Source organism: Pelodiscus sinensis, chromosome 11 (genome assembly GCF_049634645.1).
Source record: "Pelodiscus sinensis isolate JC-2024 chromosome 11, ASM4963464v1, whole genome shotgun sequence".
Lineage (NCBI taxonomy): Eukaryota > Metazoa > Chordata > Testudines > Trionychidae > Pelodiscus > Pelodiscus sinensis.
The window spans coordinates 35,913,187-35,931,549 of record NC_134721.1 but is presented as its reverse complement, the minus strand read 5'-3'; the positions used below and the strand labels follow the sequence as shown (position 1 = coordinate 35,931,549).

General features: G+C 55.9%; 1 protein-coding gene across 2 annotated transcripts; it reads left to right on the top strand.

The window, feature by feature from the left end:
- Positions 1–2,346: 2,346 nt before the first annotated feature.
- On the top strand, positions 2,347–17,653 carry MAP3K11 (mitogen-activated protein kinase kinase kinase 11). 2 transcript variants are annotated; one of them, XM_075939234.1, is made up of 11 exons: positions 2,347–4,086; positions 7,376–7,453; positions 8,539–8,719; positions 8,889–9,037; positions 9,219–9,394; positions 10,051–10,291; positions 10,969–11,082; positions 12,803–12,944; positions 13,268–13,359; positions 15,132–15,728; positions 15,893–17,653. In XM_075939234.1, exons 1-11 carry the CDS (start codon positions 3,396–3,398, stop codon positions 16,360–16,362), a joined length of 2,931 nt encoding a protein of 976 aa, XP_075795349.1. In that variant the 5' UTR covers positions 2,347–3,395; the 3' UTR covers positions 16,363–17,653. The 2 variants fall into 2 exon arrangements, with proteins under 2 accessions (XP_075795349.1, XP_006131683.2); XM_006131621.4 differs by lacking the exon at positions 7,376–7,453 and having other exon boundaries at positions 2,348–4,086.
- The last annotated feature ends 710 nt before the right edge of the window (positions 17,654–18,363 follow it).

Here is an 18,363-nt window from a genome sequence, read left to right as displayed (position 1 = left end):
TCGTGAGCGCTCTGTAAAAGCCACTTCCTCCCGTCAGCTGGAGTGGGGGTTGCAGAGTGCGGAGATACGCACGACAGCGGGTGTAGGAGCGGTGTTGCTGAGGCTAATTAGGCTGGGGGGGGGAGTGTTTCCTTCCCAGAATTTGATGCGACTATCCAAAGGGGGAAATTACCTTTGTGTAGCCAGTTAAGAGCTTTATTCGAGCCTAAGCTGGTAGCGTTGGATTTGTAAGTGAACTACAAGCTTTCCAGGAGCATTTCACAGGCGGCCGTTCTTCACACCTGCTTCATCTGATCCTAGGCAGGGCATGGGGCTCTGGCAGGCACTGGATGCTCTAGATAGGGCCTCAACTATGGGGGTTCTTTGCCCCAGCAGAGGCTCTCAGTAGAACTAGCAACTCCTCCCAACTCCTAGGCATCATCCAAAAAGCCAACCATATCACTATTAGCCAGCTGCTATAGTAGGCTAGTATTCCATACAGGGCTCCTCTTGGGTATTGATGGTTGAAAACTGAGTCAGACTGAGTGGGCTTAGGAATAAGTAAGGTGCATACCACTCATCCTCTCCCCCTTGCTGAGGGGAAGTAAATGGAGAGATGCCCAAGGATCAGGCCCTAATAGGAAGTAATGAAGATTGATGGTTAATTATTATTTATTACTAGAAGACTTACCTGGCACTGCTCGGGTCCTTTGGGGCTGGGTGTATGGGGGAGGGGGTGCAAGAGTCAAGGCAGGGTCTGGGGGATATGAGGGGCTCAGTATAGAAGGCTGAAGGTGTAGGAGTCAGGCTTGTGGGTGAGGAGAGGCTCAGGGAAGGGAGCTGGTGATGTGGGGGTGCAGGAATCAGGATTGGGGGTGACAAGGGGCTCATGGTAGTCAGTGCAGGAGTCAGAGCAGAGGGTTGGAGGTGGGGAGGGCAGCTGCAGATTTCTCCCCTGAGGCAGTGGGGACCATGCAGCTTGCCCACCAGCTTTTCCATAGGGCTGGGGTGGCAGGGGCCGTGCTGCTAGTCAGCAGCTGCTCTCTGGGGCTGGGGTGCTTGCTGCTTCCCTGAAATCATTAATGAGAATAACTGTCCCTGCTATCACACCCCTCCCTTTCCAGGTGATGAGAAACAATTGTATTCGACACAAACCCCATTGTCCTGGCCCAACCAAACCCTGACCTTGCTTTAAATTATAAGAGGAAGCTGCATACCAAATTTGGTGGTCCTAGCTCTTACCATTTAGGAGTTCTTGAACAAACTAACTCACGGATGGAAGGACATGCAGACAGAAAGATGCACATCCGCTCTCAAATATATAGTCAACATGAATATGAATTGCTGTAGCTTTCTCTACTATAAAGTGCTACCCGACCATTTGCTTGCTGTTTTTTTCCACAAAGTGAGTAACACTCCTTGTCCCAGAGAGCACACTGTCTAAATAGTGGGAGGGAGAGGACTTAGCCAGGGTCCCACAGTAGGGCAATGGCAGAACCAAAAGTAGAACCCAGGAGTCCTGAGTCCCAGTCAAGCGCTATCACTATGGGGGTCCATACAGTGTGCAGTAAAATAGAGACTCCCCTCTTAGTTAAGGTCTATGCAGTGTCTAGCATGACATGGTCCTGATCTCTGTCAGGATCTGCACAGTGCTATTCTAATTCACACACTAATAGTCTGAGACAGTCCAGGCCCCAGGAAGCTTAGCATGGCCCAGCAGTCAGGAAACCAAGAATAGTTCCCCAAATCCCCCAGAAAATGCCATTCCCAAGGGAACTCAGCTGAATTTAGTATGCATGGATTTATGAATGTGGTAGTGAACTGTGCACCCTGCCACTTCCTAGGCAGGCACTGCCACTGAGGAAGCTTACTGCATGGAAACCATTGTTGGCTACTGCTATGAGGAAGCTCACAACTCCACAGTTACAAGCACGGGAGAGGGGGAACCCACAGTGACAGAGTCCCTGCCTGGGCACTGCCATGGGAGCTCAGCTGACAAAGCTGCAGTTCCTGGCTGGGCACCTTGACAGGGGGACTCACTGCAGCCACAGAAAAGTAAATTCTGGACGACTCATGAATGAGCACAGAGTCAGGAACAAGAAGGTGCCCAGGAGCCCAGGCCTTCTGTCTCCCAGCCCCCTCCCTGTTTTAACCACCAGACCCATTTCCTCCTAGAGCTGGGGCTAGAGCCTAATGTGCTGATTCGCAGCTCCGCCAACCCTGCCGCTCCCAGAGCGGAGAACCCAGGCGTTCTGGCTCCCAACCCCTCCCCCAGTCTAATCCGACTCCTGAACTGTGTCTCCACTCTTGTTCCTTTTCCTTTGTCCCGGTAACAATGTGACCCGCTCCGCCTTCCTGGTTCCAGACTCCACCCTAGTGCCCTGTGGGGGCGGGGAGACGGGCCGGGCCAGGCCAGCGGGCGCTGCGCTGGGGGATCCGGAGCACACCCCATGAGAGGCGGGGAGAAGAGGCCACCTCTAGCTGCCGTCGCAAACTCTCGATCTTTGAGCCCCCAACCCACCGGCTCTCTGTGGGGTCGGAGCCGCCCAGTGACCGAGAGGCAGAGGCATTTCCCACGTCCGGACCGGCCGGGACCCTGCCGAAGAGACGGACCCAGGAGCGGCGGCTTCTAGCCGCGGAACTTCTTCAACAAGCCGAGGCGTTTCCTCCCCGCTGTGCTCCGGCTTGGGACGGAGCTAGGGCCAGGCCAGCTGGAGGGAGCGAAGTGTGGGCACGGCTAGGCGGGGGGAAGCCGTAGCTAGATCGGAGTAGAGGATCCCGCAGGCAGAGGGGCACTTCTCTGTCCCGGTGGGGAGCAGGCGGTAGGGGGAAAGCCTAGCCTCTGTGGGGGGAGTAAACGGTAGGGGGTGTCCCTGTCTTCTGTGGGGAGTAGGGAGCGATCCTAACCCCGTGGGAGGAGGCGATTCTAGCCCCTGTGGGGGAAGTAGGCGGTAGGGGGTGGCCCTGTCCTCTGTGGGGAAGTAGGGGGTAAACCTGGTCCCTGTAGGGGGAAGCAGGCTGTAGGGAACGATCCTAGCCCCTGTGGGGGGAGCAGGTGGTAGTCTGACCCTGGCCCCTGTGTGTGGGGAGGGAAATAGGCGAGAATAAGTCTGTGCCCTGAGTGGGGGGACTAGACTGCGGGGGATGGTTGTGGCCCCTGGCAGTGGGAGTAGAGTGTAACTGTCCCAGCAAGGGGGGGATTAGGCTGTAGAGGAGGATCCTGATTCCCAGATGGGAGGGGACTCCTGTAGGTGGGCAGGTTTCCCTGTCCCATAATCATCTTGATCTGGGGAGACCCCTGCGAGCCAGGACCCTCAGCCTGGTCTTACAGCACCCTTCTAGGAAGATGCCTGTGTTGTGAAGGGCCCCAGCTGGGCAGGGGCTCACTAGAAGCCTCCACCAGCCTACGACCCAGCATGGAGCCACTGAAGAACCTGCTGCGGAAGGGTGCCTGGGGGCCCGAGCGGAGTGGCGGAGCAGCCTACGCCAACCCAGTGTGGACAGCACTCTTTGACTATGAGGCAGCGGGCAGTGACGAGCTCAGCCTGCGCCAGGGGGACCGCGTGGAGGTGCTGTCATGGGATGCCACCGTGTCCGGTGATGAAGGTTGGTGGGCAGGCCGGGTACGGAGCCAAGTGGGCATCTTCCCCTCCAGCTACGTCTCCCTGCAGCCCGTCGGCTATGGCGACGGTCCAGTTCACGCTGACTTCCGGGAGCTGCGGCTGGAGGAGGTGATTGGGGTGGGGGGCTTCGGCAAGGTGTACCGTGGTACCTGGAAGGGTGAGCTGGTGGCTGTGAAGGCAGCACGCCAGGATCCAGATGAAGACATCAGTGCGACAGCAGAGAGCGTACGCCAGGAGGCCCGTCTCTTTGCCATGCTGCGCCACCCCAACATCATCGCCCTCAAGGCCGTCTGCCTGCAGGAGCCCAACCTGTGCCTGGTGATGGAGTACGCAGCCGGGGGCCCACTCAGTCGTGCGCTGGCCGGGCGCAGGATACCCCCCCATGTGCTGGTGGATTGGGCGGTGCAGATCGCCAGAGGCATGCAGTACCTGCACTGTGGGGCCATCGTACCTGTCATCCATCGTGACCTCAAGTCCAACAACAGTGAGTGTCACTCTGCAGTCATGGTGCCCCACAGGACCCACTGGCTCCTCAAACCCACCTTACAGCCCCCACCCCACGGGATTTCCCAGATCTATTAGAGTCCCTCATACACAACCTGCAGCCCCCATCCCATGGAATCCCCAGATCCACAAGTGTCCCTCAAACCCAACCTGCAGCCCCCACCTCATGGGATCCCCCCCACTCTATGGGTGTCCCTCCGTCCCGACTTGCAACCCGCCCATGAGATCCCCCCAGCAATATGGGTGTCTCTCAGTCACGACCTGCAGCCACCCCCTGAAGATCCCCCATCTCCATTGGTGTCCTCAATCCTGATTTGTAGTCCGTGGTAGATTAGCTACTCCAGCCAATTGGGCTGCCCCCTAGAAAAATGAGTGCCCCATGCTCCCTGCAGGAGTGCTGAGGGTACTGCAGGCAGGAGGGGAGGGGAGGGGTCCCCAAACTCCTAATATACCTCTGCCTGCAGCCCTCCAAAGAATCCCCCAAGTCCGCTGGTGTCCCTCTGTCCTGACCTACAGAACCCTGCTATCCCAGCCCTGCCCCACTAGGCTCCTCCCTGCACCTCTCTCGCAACTCAGCTGGTGCATCTGGGTTCTGACCTCACTGACCCTGGGCTGCAGGAAGTGATGACAATTGTGGGGCCTTTGAAAAATGTGATTTTGGCATGTATGTAAAATGCAGGGGACAGGGAATGCGATACTGGGCCTTGGCCCTCCAAAGGCCACTAGTTCTGATCTAGCACCAGGGTTGGGGACTTGCTGACTATGGGGGTTCTGTTAGATCAAATGAGGTACCAGGAGCATCAGGCTATGTCTACACAGCAACCAAAGTCCCACTGCATGGCTGGCCTGGCTCATCTGACTTGGGCTTGCAGGGCTAAAAATTGCAGGGCAGGCATGGGGGTTCAGGCTGGGCCTGCAGGGCTCAGAGACTGGATATCCACTTGAGTCTTGAATGTTTACACTGCAATTTTATAGCCCCCCCAGTTCAAGCCCCATCAGCCTGGTCAGCAGAACCAGGCTTAGACTTGTGCGGTGGGTTTGTCTTCGCAATGCAGACATACCCTTAGAGCAGGGCTACTCAACTTTAGAAGCCCCAGGGGCCACAATGATACTCACAGCACATGCCAAGGGCCACAAATTAAGTGTGGTTGCATAGTCATGCAAAAATATATGCAAATATATGCAAATAGCTTCATTCACACTGACAGGCATGAATATAAAGATTAAGGCAAGACTACACAACACACAGGCTCCATTTAAGTCAGTTTCGCTGATATTAGTAAAATGCAATAATAGCCCAATTTCCACCCATATGACAGCACTTTTAATGAGCAATGACAGTCCAGGAATTAAACGACTAAAACACATATCAACAGAAGACCGTTATATTGGTTACTTTTTTGTTTTGGCTCCCACCCACGGGCTGCATGCTGAGCCCCATGTAAACCCAAACTGCACCGTGGGCCGCAAACAAACGCGGCCCATGGGCCATGTGTTGAGTAGCCCTGCCTTAGAGACTTGATGGTGAGAGAGCCTGGGGTCACACTGAGCTGGATTAGGAAGAGGAGGTGAATAATTAGTGCAGGAGTGACTGAGAGTCTATCCCCAGCTGTGGGAGAGGAGTGAGCTCTAGTGTGTGGGACAGGGCTGGGAGCCAGACCCCTGTGTTCTATCCCTGGTTCCTAACTAATCAATAATGAACTGGATAGAGGGAAAGGTTGGGGGGGCCTGTCTTTCACCCTGGTTGACCCCTCTGCCTATTAGTATTCTCCCGGCTCCTAAGGAGCCGATTGGCTGGCACTCCCTTGGCCCAGGCCACCATTGAATTACCAGCATGCCCTACTGCAGGGACCATTCACAGGCACATGTTGGGGAGCGGGCACAGGGACACCTGCTAGCTGCCTCCTGAGGTCATGCCTGGTGGCGCGCGCAGGCCCTCAACTGGCTGTGTGCAAATGGTCCCTCCTAGACCAACCCTCCACGTTCCCTCACCTTTGTGAGGCTGCAGCCAGCCCCTAAGGCAGGGGTGGTCTTTCTCAAGGACTGGGAGAGGGTAGCATTGTGGGGCAGGGAATTATCTTGCATCCTGGGGAACTGACACAGGCTGAGATTGGGACCCTTGAGGGGCTGGGCATTACAAGATCTCAACATCTCTCCCCAATTGAGATCAGGGCTCCATGGACCCTGAACCCCACATCCTGACTGAGATCAGGGCCCTAAAGGGCTGGACTCTACACAGACTCCAACTCCCCCCAACCAAGATCAGGGCTCCATGAGGCTGGACTCCACAGAGACTCCAACTACCCTCAACTGAGATCAGGGCCCCATGGGGCCAAACTCCACAAAGATGTTGATTCCCCCAGCTGAGATCAGGGTCCTGTTGGGCCAGGCATTGCACATACCCAGAGTGAGAGGATCTCTGCTCAAAGAGCTTACTGTTTGACTGGACTAATGGACGAGAGGGGAAACTGACGCACCCTGAAGGGAAAGGACTTACCCAAGATCAGCAGCAGAGCCAGAAATAGAACCCATGAGTCCTGACACCCAGCCTCCGTTGCTCTAACCACTAGCCTCCATGCCCTTTCCAGAGCTGGAATCAGTGGGAGTGTGGCTGGTGGTAGGAGCAGCCATTAACCCACATTTAGAGGGAAGGGAATGTGTCTTTCTAAATTAGACTAATTCCTGTTTGCCCAGCCAGCTCTGGAACTGGCCCCACTGGAGGTGCCTGGAGCTGGGGTGGTTTTGTGGGGGCAGAGCTGCCTGTCTTACACACACACAGTGAAGGGCTCCCTTTAATGGGGGCCTGGCTTGCCAGAGGGAGATGTAGCCTCTGGGGGATGCTGTGGAAGGGAGGACACTGCTTGGGCAGGGAATTGGTACTGGGGTGTCTGGGAGGGACTGGAGAGGAAAGAGTATTGGGGGCTGTGGTGGGGGACATGGGTCATTGCAGCATGGGAGGGTCCAATGCAGAGAGAACATAATATGGGGGAGAAGGATAAAATAGGGATTGCAGTTTGGAGGCTGTGGGGGAAGGGAGTGGTTATTGGGGGCTGCAGGCTGGGGGAGGGAGGCTCGGTGGTGGGGGATGTGGTCTGGAGAGCAGCAGGTGTGTAGGATGGGACAGTGAGGGATGTGATCTTGGGGTCTCCGGGGTAGGGGAGAGAATATTGGGGGGCTGTTGCCAGAGGGCAGTTGGAGCTGCTGTCCAGCTGTCCCCATTTCCCAGCTGTGGGAACGCCTGGTCTGGCTTATAGGGCCTCCCTTTTCAGCTTCCTGCCGGCAACTTCCTGCCCCAGCTTCCTGCTCCCCAAGGGGGGAGCAGAGAGAAAACAGCAACGGGAGAGAGTGTAAGTGCAGAGAATCCAGGAGAGGGGGTGAAAGGGATGAAAAAGCAAGGGACTCACGGGTGGGGGGGATTCCAACTGTGCTCTGGTGCTTGGAAAAGGGGGCCCATCTTGCTCTTCCCCTCCCTCCTGGAGGGACTCCCTGGCATATTGTCAACTGGGAGAAGAGAGAGAGGCAGTGGCTGCAGTGTTGGGAGGGAGATGGGGACAGTGCTGGGGGGAAAACTGGGGGCAGTACTGGGGGTGTGGCTTCAGTGCCTGGGGGAGCTGAGGGTATGGCTGCAGCATTGGGAGGGAAATGGAGGCAGTGCTGGGGGTGTGGCTGCAGTGTTTGGGGATACTGGGGGTGTGACTGCAGCGCTTGGGATGGGGAACTGGGGGCAGTGCTGGGGGTGTGGCTGCAGCATTTGGGGGAGCTGGGGGCAGTGCTGGAAGTGTGGCTGCAGCGTTTGGGGGAGCCGGGGGCAGTGCTGGGGGTGTGGCTGCAGCACTTGGGGTGGGGAAACTGGCTGGAGCAGAAGACAAAGCAGCAATTCTCCTGTAGCTGTGCACAATAGACAGCTTAGTGCAGCATGGTCTCAGGGAATGTTTCTCTTTCGCCTACGGGTCATGGGGCTGCAGAGCCAAGCTGGGCCCAGACAGGGTGGAGCTGGGAGCCAGGACTCCTGGGCTCTCTCCCCAATTCCTAGAGACATGTGTGGGCTAGTGGCTAGAGCACAGGGGCTGGGCGTTGGGGCCCGTGAGTTTTATCCCTGGCTTTGCCACTGTGGCTTTGCACAGAGTTTGCCTAAGTCCCTGCTCCCTGCCTTAATTTCCATAGCTGTGAAATGGTTCTGGGCCAGCTTTGCCAAGGAGCAGCTGCTGGTGACCTGTCCTCACTGGTACCTGCCCTGGCACAAACTAGCTCATGAGCCCTGGCTGGGAAAGGGGAACTGATCACAGGGCAGACAGGTTCCCCAGAAAAACGTCACAGGGAATGTGCTGCGAACAGCACGTCAATCCTAGAGGTGTGGGCTCCCATAGGGCCTCAGGCAGTGGGGAATGGGGCCTTTCCCTGGCAGGGCACTGACCCCTTCCCTCCCCCAAAGTCCTGCTGTCTCAGCGCATTGAAGAAGGGGACATGAATGGGAAGACGCTGAAGATCACAGACTTCGGGCTGGCACGAGAGTGGCACCGCACCACCAAGATGAGTGCAGCTGGCACCTATGCGTGGATGGCACCTGAGGTGATCAAGGCATCTACCTTCTCCAAGGGCAGTGATGTCTGGAGGTGAGCACTCCCAGGGGAGCCAAGATGCCTGGGTTCCATCGCAGCACTGGCGGGAGTGGGGTCTAATGTCCATTGCCCTCTTTCCTGCCCTCCCAGGTTACCTTGGGGATGAGGGATGCTGCAGATTGTTTCCCTGCACTCACACACAATAACGCTCTCTCCCCCCCAGCTACGGCGTGCTGCTGTGGGAGCTGCTGACCGGGGAGGTCCCATACCGCGGCATCGATGGACTGGCCGTGGCCTACGGCGTCGCCGTCAACAAACTGACACTGCCCATCCCCTCCACCTGCCCCCAACCCTTCGCCCAGCTCATGGCAGGTAAGGGGAGGGGTCATGGTGCCCTGTTCTATCCCAGTGCTGGGAGGGGGTGTGGTCTAGTGGGTAGAGAGACGGCAGGGACTGTGTCTCACCAGGGCCAGATGCTGGGTAACTGGGCAGTTTGCCCCTCCCCCGCTGGATGAGACAGACCCTGCACACTGACGTGTCATTCCCCTCCCAGAGTGCTGGGACCAGGACCCCCATGGACGGCCCAGCTTTGACTCCATCCTGACCCAGCTTACGGCACTGGAGGCTCAGGTGCTGGAGGAGATGCCCCAGGACTCCTTCCACTCCATGCAGGATGACTGGAAGCTGGAGATCCAGGGCATGTTTGATGAGCTGCGAGCCAAGGAGAAGGTACAGCTTCTGTCTGTTCCCCAGTGAGCCCCCCGCAACCCAGTCCCACATTTCCACTGCACCCCCCCACAGCCCAGCTCCATACTCCCACTCCCCACTGAGTCCCCCACCCTCTACTCCACATGCCCACCCCTATTCAGACTCACCAGTCCCCCAACCTGTTCAGCCCAGCCCCCCATTCCCTACTGAGCCCCCTTAATCCCCACAGTCCAGACCCCCACTCTCCATTCAGACCCTCCAGTCTGCTCCCCCCACAGTCCATACCCCCTACCTACTTACCCCCCACTTTCCACTGGGCCCCCACAGCCAGTCCCTTCCTACAGTCAGGCTCCCCACTCAGTCCTCGTAGTCCAGCCCCCCTCACCCTATAGATCCCCCTGACTTCCTACTGAGCTCCCATGGCCTGGCTCCTGCTCCTTACTGTGCCCACCAACTTCCCATTCCCCACTGAGCCTCCTGACAGTTCTCCACTGCAGTCACACCCCCAGCGCTGCCCCAGCGCTCCCATTCCCCTACAGCGCAGAGCAGCACCCCCTGCTGAGTCCACCCCACACCCCTCCCTCTCCCTAGCACCCAACTGGCACCCAGGGGCGTTGCAGTCGGCGCTGCTGATAACCCCCGAGTGGTGTGGTGACCCCCTCCCCCTCCCTTGGCAGGAGCTGCTGAGCCGGGAGGAGGAGCTGCAGCGGGCAGCGCTGGAGCAGAAGTCCCATGAAGAGTTCCTGCGGCAGCGGGAGCACCAGCTGGCCCAGTGGGAGCTGGAGGTGTTTGAGCGGGAGCTCACCCTGCTCATCCAGCAGATGAACAAGGAGCCTCCCAACGTGAAGCGCAGGAAGGGCACTTTCAAGAGGAACAAGCTCAAGGGACGGGACAGCGAGAGGATCAGCATGCCCCTGGGTATAGACCAGGGGCTGTGGGGTGGGACTGAGGGGCATTGGCAGGTCTGGCGGGGAGCCCAGGGCTGGGATAGCAGAGCAGTGCAGGTTAGGACTAAGGGGCACTAGCAGGGCTGGAGGAAGCCCAGGCTGGGATAGCCAGGGGCTGTGAGTTGGGACTGAGGGGCATTTATTTGTAGTGTTAAGGGCTAGGCCAACCCAGGGCTCACAGCCGGGGGAGGAAGGACTGGTCACCCATCCTTTGTGCAAGGCCCCCATTTCTCCCTCTGCCACCCTGCTCCCCTCCATGGTGAGGTGCGTGCTCCTCAGGGCTGCCCAGATAATACCCCGTTTGGGGCTTTGGATGGGAGTACAAGGGCTTCAGGCTGTGGTTAATCAAGGTTAATTACCTTGTATACTCTGGTTTCCCGGAGGAGCGGGGGGCTATGACACTAACAGAAACACTTGGTGTAAATCTGGAGTAGCCAAGCACATATGAGTGTGGGAACCCACCCAGGGAGCAGAGATCAAAATCTGGCCTTAGCCCCCGTGCAGTTGCGGGTGACTCTGGATTGACCTTAGGGAGCTGAGATCAGAATCCAGCCATGGCCCCTGGGCAGCAGTGAACAGAGATCTTTTGGAGGTGGTCATTTTGGGAGAGGGAGCTGCGCTGACCCATTCGATTCTTCATCCCCCTAGATTTCAAACACCGCATCACAGTACAGGCCTCCCCCGGGCTGGACAAGAGGAAGAATGTCTTTGAGGTGGGGGCTGGAGGCTCCCCGACCTTCCCACGCTTCAGAGCCATCCAGTGTGAGTGAGACACAACATCTGTAAGGGGGTAGGAGCTGGAGTAAGTCTCTGTGCCCACCCTATGAAATAGTGGCTTGGGACTCCCCCTGAACTTGCCCCCACATTGGGGGTGTATCTGCTTGAAGAGGGAGAGCTTTGCTGTCATCACATCTGGCCAATGAGAGAGGCACAGATGATGACATTATATGTATTCATCCATGATGTCATTTCCTTCTGGTCAGTCACAGAAGTACAAACTATGATTAAGGCTGTGATTATGTCACAGAATCTGTGACACTTTCTGCTTCTGTAACTGTCAGCCAGTGGGACACCAGAGATCCCAGTTCTGGAACTCCAAGCTATGGCTCCCAGTTCCTGCAGGCGGAGGTGGGAGGGGACACAGCTCCTAACTACTGTGAGCTGCAGCAGCAGTGGGGCTGGAGCCCCCCTTGCCCCATTTTGCCGGGGTTATTTGTGGTACAGGTCATGGGCTTCTATGAATTAGTGTTTATTGCCCATGATCTGTCTGTTACTTGTACCACAAATAACCCTGGCAAAATCTTAGCATTAACTATGATGTCATAGCTACTTGGCCATGATATACTTTTGTACAATAAGAGCCATCCTGGGAGCTAGTTGTATTAGATATAATCATCCATGGGTTGCTTTATATTCCCCCCTCCCCTAGGGTAGCCAGATGGTTTCAACAAAAATACCAGACACACTTGACATTACATCGCAATCTACATTACATCTTATTTAGAAAATACCGGATATTTACATTTTGTCAATTCGTTTCCTGAACAGAAAGCTCAAATACTGGACTGTCCAATTTAAAACCGGACACCTGGCAACCTACCCTCCTCCCGTACATACATATACACGCACACCTCCTTCCCCTCAGCACTGACTGGCCTGAATTCAGTTACATCACTGGATGTGTCGTTAGTGTGTCCATCTTTACACTGATTGGATGGAGTGAAGTGACATCCCCTATTGTTAAGTCTGATGACCCAACATGGTACAGATAGAAGAAAACAATATTACAGAAAGTTGCTTGTGTTATCATTTCCTGTGGTTATTCTGAGTGGACCAGAGTAAATGAGGTTGGGGGAAGAAGCTGATGGGGGAGGACATAGGGACTTCCTGTTCCATTATGGTCTGTGCTTTGTGCTGATTGGCTGTCAAAAAGACACCACAGTTTTATAACATTGTTACACACAGTGATCAGAGTATCAGAAAGGTAGCTGTGTTTGTCTGAATCTGCAAAAGTGACAAGGAGTCCTGTGGCACCTTATAGACTAACTGATCTGTTAGTCTATAAGGTGCCACAGGACTTCTCATCGCTTTTACAGTGATCAGAGAGAATTACATTTTAACAGAGCATATGATATGATCTCTTGGGCCTCCCTGGCCTGCAGGAAATGCCATCATAAGTGTTGATATGTGATATAATTGCTAGTGATTTCTGATTGGTCAGAATAAAATGATACCTCACAAAGATTGCATGGAATGGAGTTGAGCATGCTTCTAATAAGTCAGAGGGAAATTAAGTAATTAGAATTACATGTGACATCACTTGTGCTTCTCTGATCAGAAAGAAATGACGTCATGGGGAACATGCTGCCATCGTAACATATTCACCTACAATGTCCTTTTTGTCTGATCCATGCTCTCCGCCCTGGGTGGGGGGCTGATGTGATGTCAGTCCCCACTGACCCAAGTGCTTCCTTCTGTGCAGTGGAGCCCGCAGAGAGCAGCCAGAGCTGGGGCAGACAGGCATTGCGCCGCACAGAGGAGTCCTGGAATGGGGAGCGCCGCCCTGGCAAGAACTGGGGTCCTGGATCCCCGAAGCCCTGGGAGGGCAGCACCCAAAATGGCAGGTAGGGGATGCTGCTTCTCCTCCCCATACACACTTCCCCACTGCTCCCTAAGCCCCAGAATTTGTGTTTGGGGAGACGTCCTGGCTGCCCCCTATGGCCACTAACTAAACAATTAGTAATGTTGAGACAAATACTGAGCTGAGAGCCAGCACTCCCAGGTTCTTTCCTAGCTTGGGGAGGGGAGAAAGTTCTAATGTCTGGAGCAGAGGGGCTGGGAGCCAGGACACCTAGATCTCAGTTGTCTGTTCTCTAGCTGCTCCCCCTGGCTGTCCCCCCTGCCTGTCCCTCTCGGGATTCTAACCCCCTCACCCTATCCTCTGCAGAAGGAGATCCCGGCCAGATGAGACGACCTGGTACTTTGACCCAGAGGAACCCAATTCTGTGGAGCTGGCCCCACCCCAGCATGCCCTGAATGGTGAGTCCCCATGGGGGAGGGGATACAGGTTGGCTCTGGTGTCAAGATCAGACAGGTAGGTGAGGTACCCAGAGCGTGTCACTGCATGAACCAGAGGAGGTCTTGCTGATGGGCTGGGCACCACACACTGCCCTCGACTGACATTCGGGCTAGGGATGTTAAGAAGCAGGTATTTTGCTAATTCCGTAGTGGATAACATTTTTATCAACTACATGATTAGTCAATAAGGGAGGGCGCTCAGTCCTGGCTCGCGCTTGGTGCGGGAGCTACTCTGCAGTTTAAATGAAGTAAGAGCTGGGCTGCCTGCAGGGAGCTGAGACCCCTCGCAGACAGGGGCTGCTTTCAGAACAGCTTCTGTTTGTGGTCAGCCTGGGCTGCAACACACAAGGGCTGCTCCGCAGGATGCTGAGCAGCCTGTGCCCACCACAGACAGAGGCTGCTTCAGTGATGGGGGGAACTGGCTTTTAAGTCAGCTCCCCTAGCACCAGCTCCTGGTTCCCCCACCCCTTGCTGCGTCTGATACAGAGGTAATAAGGGGGGGCGGGAATGTGAGTAGTCAACTTGACTACTCGCTTACATCCCTAATCCGAGCTGGGCAGCATATGCTCCCCTGTTGAGATCAGGCCCCTTCTGGCTGGCACTACACAGTACATGCTGGATCAAGAGCCCCCTTGGGCCTGGCTCTGTACAACCTCCTGCCCCCTGGCTGCAATCAGAGGCCCCCTTGGGACAGTCCCACACAGAACTACTGGCCACAGTCAGGGCGCCCCCTTATGCTAGGTACCATACAGACCTCCTGGCTGCAATCAGGGGCCCCCTCAGGCCAGGTACCACACAGAGAGACAGTCCGTGTCCAGAAGAGCTCACAGTTGAGTGTGTGTGGGTATGTCTACACTACCCCGCTAGTTTGAACTAGCGGGGTAATGTATGCATACCGAACTTGCTAATGAAGCCCGGGATTTGAATTTCCCGGGCTTCATTAGCATAAAGCCGGCTCCGCCATTTTTAAAAGCCGGCTTGTTCGAACCCCGTGCCGTGCGGCTACACGCGGCACAGGCTAGATAGTTCGAACTATGTAGCCATTCCGATCTATCTGTACGCCTTGTGGAACCTCGTGTAGCCGCGCGGCACGGGGTTCGAACAAGCCGGCTTTTAAAAATGGAGGCGCCGGCTTTATGCTAATGAAGCCCGGGAAATTCAAATCCCGGGCTTCATTAGCAAGTTCGGTATGCATACATTACCCCCCTAGTTCGAACTAGGGGGGTAGTGTAGACATACCCTGTGTGTGAAGATAGATGGGTGCAAGGGATCACTGGGAGGATGAATGGATGGAGGGGAATTCGCTGGAGGGATGGGACATGCTGTCTCTAGCTACATCTACACAGCAACATTATTTCGAAATAACTAGTGTTATTTCAAAATAACTTAGTCTTCATCTACACAGCTGGCAGTTATTTTGGAAGAGTGTTGAAATACTGTCAAGATGGAGGACTTCTTACTCTGACTCCTATAACCCTAATTATACAAGGAGTAAGGGAAGTTGGAGGAAGAGTGCTCTATTTCGAAATAAGTGCTGTGTAGACACTCCCAATTTCGAAATAAGCTATTTCAAAACAAGCTATGCAATTGACATAGCTCAATTTGCGTAGCTTACTTTAAGTTAAGCCCTGCTGTGTAGATGCACCCTCTGTGTACTGTTCCCTTCACTCACTGGGTGGGGGATTCCTAACATGAGTGGTGGTGTGGGTTATGGCTCTGTCCCTTCTCTGCAGGTGATATCCCAGCTCCAGGCCCCAATGGGACACAGGAGTCTGAGGAGCAGCGGGCACCAGCTCCGGAGCGGATCAGCACCCCTAAACTCATCCAGAAAGCACTGCTGAGGGGCACAGCGCTGCTGGCCTCTCTTGGACTGGGCCGAGACCTGTCCCAGGCCCGAAGAGAGGAGAAGGGTGAGCCCCCGCCTGCACCTACACCCCCACCATCTCCTGAGCTCATTCGCTTCTCCCCCAAGGACACACACTGCCCTGCCTTGCTGGTGGAGCTCGACCAGGGAGAGCCAGCCCAGATGCCAGGGTCCATGGAACAGAGCCAGGAAAGGCCAGGCCAGACACCAGGGTCCACAGAACAATGCCAGGACCGGCGGATGCCAGGGTCCACAGAACAGAGCCAGGAGGGGCTGGCCTGGACGCCACAGTCCATGGATCAGGGCCAGGAGGGGCCAGCTCGGACACCAGAATCTGTGGAGTTGCTCATTGACCTGGTCCCAGGTGGTGACAGAAGTTCCCTGACCCCCTTGTGGAGTGAGAAGTCACCAAAGAGCCCACGACATGAGGAGGAATGGAGTCCTGGCAGCAGGGCAAATAAGTGGGGTAAGTGGAGAGTTGCAAAGATGCAGAGACTTCCCCTATAGGGGGCACTGGCTCTGACCCAGATCTGGGGCAAGGGATGGGCTGGCTGAGGTTGGGACAAGGGGGTTGGTAAGTAGGTAACCACCCCCTATTGTTCTAATGTTCTCTGTTCTCTTTCACCGTAGGTGGGGCCCTCCCATCCCCCTCATCCCCCTGCAGCCCCCACTCGCCACGCCCTTCCCCACACACCAGCCTCATCTCCCGTCCTCGCCCCTCCCCTGTGCGGAGCCGCATTGACCCCTGGAGCTTTGTGTCGGCTGGGCCCCGTGCTTCCCCGGCCCAGTCACCCCAGCCAGAGCCACGCCGTCATCGAGCGGCAACCCCTGACTCCAGCAACCCCTTCGTGACCTCCGACCCATTCTTCCATCCCTCACCGCAACCTTTTGACTTGGAGACCTTTGACCCCTTTGCCTCAGCACCCAGATTGACCAGTCCTTCCTGCCGCCTGGACCATGGCCAACTCAGTCCATACCCCTCGCCCCCTCCACGCCACTCACCTGGTTTTCATGCCCGTCTGGACCAGACCAAAGAGAAACACCCCCTGCCATGGTGGGTGGCCAGATCCGCACAGGAGGAGAGCAGAGTTCCAAAATGAAACAGGCGACGCAGGAAGTCCCACCCTCTTTGGACAGTTGTACACAGGAAGTCCTACAAGGAAAGTGGGTGATATTGGGAATTCCACCCTACACGGACTTTGCATGGAGGAAGTCCAGCCCTCTTTGGACAATTGCACACTGGAAGTCCTGCCCTCCTTGAGCTCTGGGCACAGAAAATCCCATCTCGCATCAATCGTTGTACTAGATACAAGGCTCAGGTTGGGGGTGGGGATCTCTGTGTTGGATGTTTGGGGTGAGTGGGAGGAGCTTTTGCTATACACTGGAGAGGTGGGGGGAGTTCTGGGGGCTCCTAGGGAGTAACTGGGGCACTTCCCCACACCTTAAAGAAAAGACTAATAGTGGCTTAGGCACCCTCTGAGCCAGGTGCCATGATCACTGTGATCCCCAATCCCCAGCTACATGTGACATGAGGTAGTCTGGTCTCTGCCAAACTCCCACTCCTTGTTCTCAGAGACACTGCTTAGGTAATGATCACTGCTTGGGAGTGAGGGGCACCAGCAGAGCTGGGAGAGGCCAGGTTTGGGATAGAAAGGGGCTGCAGGTCAATAGTGAGGGGCACCAGCAGGGCTGGGGCGCTCAGCCCATGTGTTTCAAGAACACTAGTAGTGAACTCCCTTGCTCCCAATGTGGGGTCCTGGTGTCTGGTTGGGACTAAGCCACCCCTCCAAGGCAGCAGCCCCTTTGGTGGATAGCAGGCATTTGTCATAGGGATGTTCCTGTGTGGGGCTGATATGGGATGAACACCGCCCCCTCCATTGCTACATTCCTGAGCATTGACTGGCTGTAGGTGAGCATGTGCCTGGGTGTGCAAGCATCCATGTGCATGTAAGGCTGGGAGATGTGTACTTGGGCAAGTGTGCAAAGCATCAGCTGGTGCACATGCGTGCAGCTACCCCAGTGCCTTTGTGCTTGTGTCTGTGGGTGTGTGTGAAGCCAGAAGCATGGGAGTGTATGTGACGACTGTTTCGGGTGGGGTCTGAGTGCAGCCTGTGAAGCTGGGCATGTTTGCCCATGCATGGGCCAGAGACAAGTGTATCTGGGAGCTGCCATGCCATTACCTGCTCTTCCAGTTTGCTGCTCCCCCCCTCACCCTGGAGTGCCCATTAACTCTGTCCCTTCCTCCAGCAGTGAGTTCCTGCCCTGGGGGCAGGGAGGGGGACTGGGTCATGTCAATACCTCCTATAGCTGCACCAAGACCCCAGGCTGGGGAGCAGCCAAAGCTCGGGCTGCCCATGGATTGAGACCAAATAAACTCCCAGCTGCCTCCAGCCACTGCCTGCTGTTTCTGTTCTTGCCCCTGCTTTGGTTCCCCCACACCCAGCTCACTGCTCCAAGGATCTCAGGGCACCAGTGGGAGAGAGGCTCCCCCAGGGTGCGCTGAGCCCATGGCAGGCCCTTGAGACACACGAGTGGCTTGGCCACATTTGCACACCCACTTGGTATGGGCACAAACCTAGCAGAGTGTGGGGAGGTGCATGTGATTGTCCAAAGGCCTCTGGGTGCAGAAAAGACTCAGCTGTGTGCATGCCCCTTGCATGTCTACCTGCATCAGTGCCAATCACTGCAGCTTTGCATCGACCACCTGGCTCACATGGCAGCCCTGGGTGCATGACACTATCCGGGCAAGTGTGGCTTTGAGTATCACTGGGGCATGGTGCTGACCCAGATACTGTGTGTGCTCATGCTTCTGTGCCTACATGCCTCACTTTGCACCAGCTGCAGGTTGCTGGCAGTGCTGCTAGTGCTGCAGGTCCCTGGCATGGAAAGGGGGTTGGGAAGTGACTGCTGCACACATGTGCCAGCAAGACCCTTTTACACAATGATCTTATGTGGGCAATGGGATTCATCCACCACCTCTAGCATCTGTGGGGCTGTGTTGGGGTCACTGGGCATGATCCTAGGTAACTTGGAGAAGTGGAAGATCAAGTGCCCGATGGAGGCAACAGCTGCAACATGGGAAACTCCAGTCCCAGAGCAAC

Coding starts and splice junctions, on each gene's coding strand:
- MAP3K11 (XM_075939234.1), top strand. CDS start 3,396: ATGGAGCCACTGAAGAACCTGCTGCGGAAGGGTGCCTGGGGGCCCGAG. Junction 7,454..8,538: donor AAACAGCAACGGGAGAGAGT/GTAAGTGCAGAG, acceptor CCTCCCCCAAAG/TCCTGCTGTCTCAGCGCATT. Junction 12,945..13,267: donor GGCAGCACCCAAAATGGCAG/GTAGGGGATGCT, acceptor TATCCTCTGCAG/AAGGAGATCCCGGCCAGATG.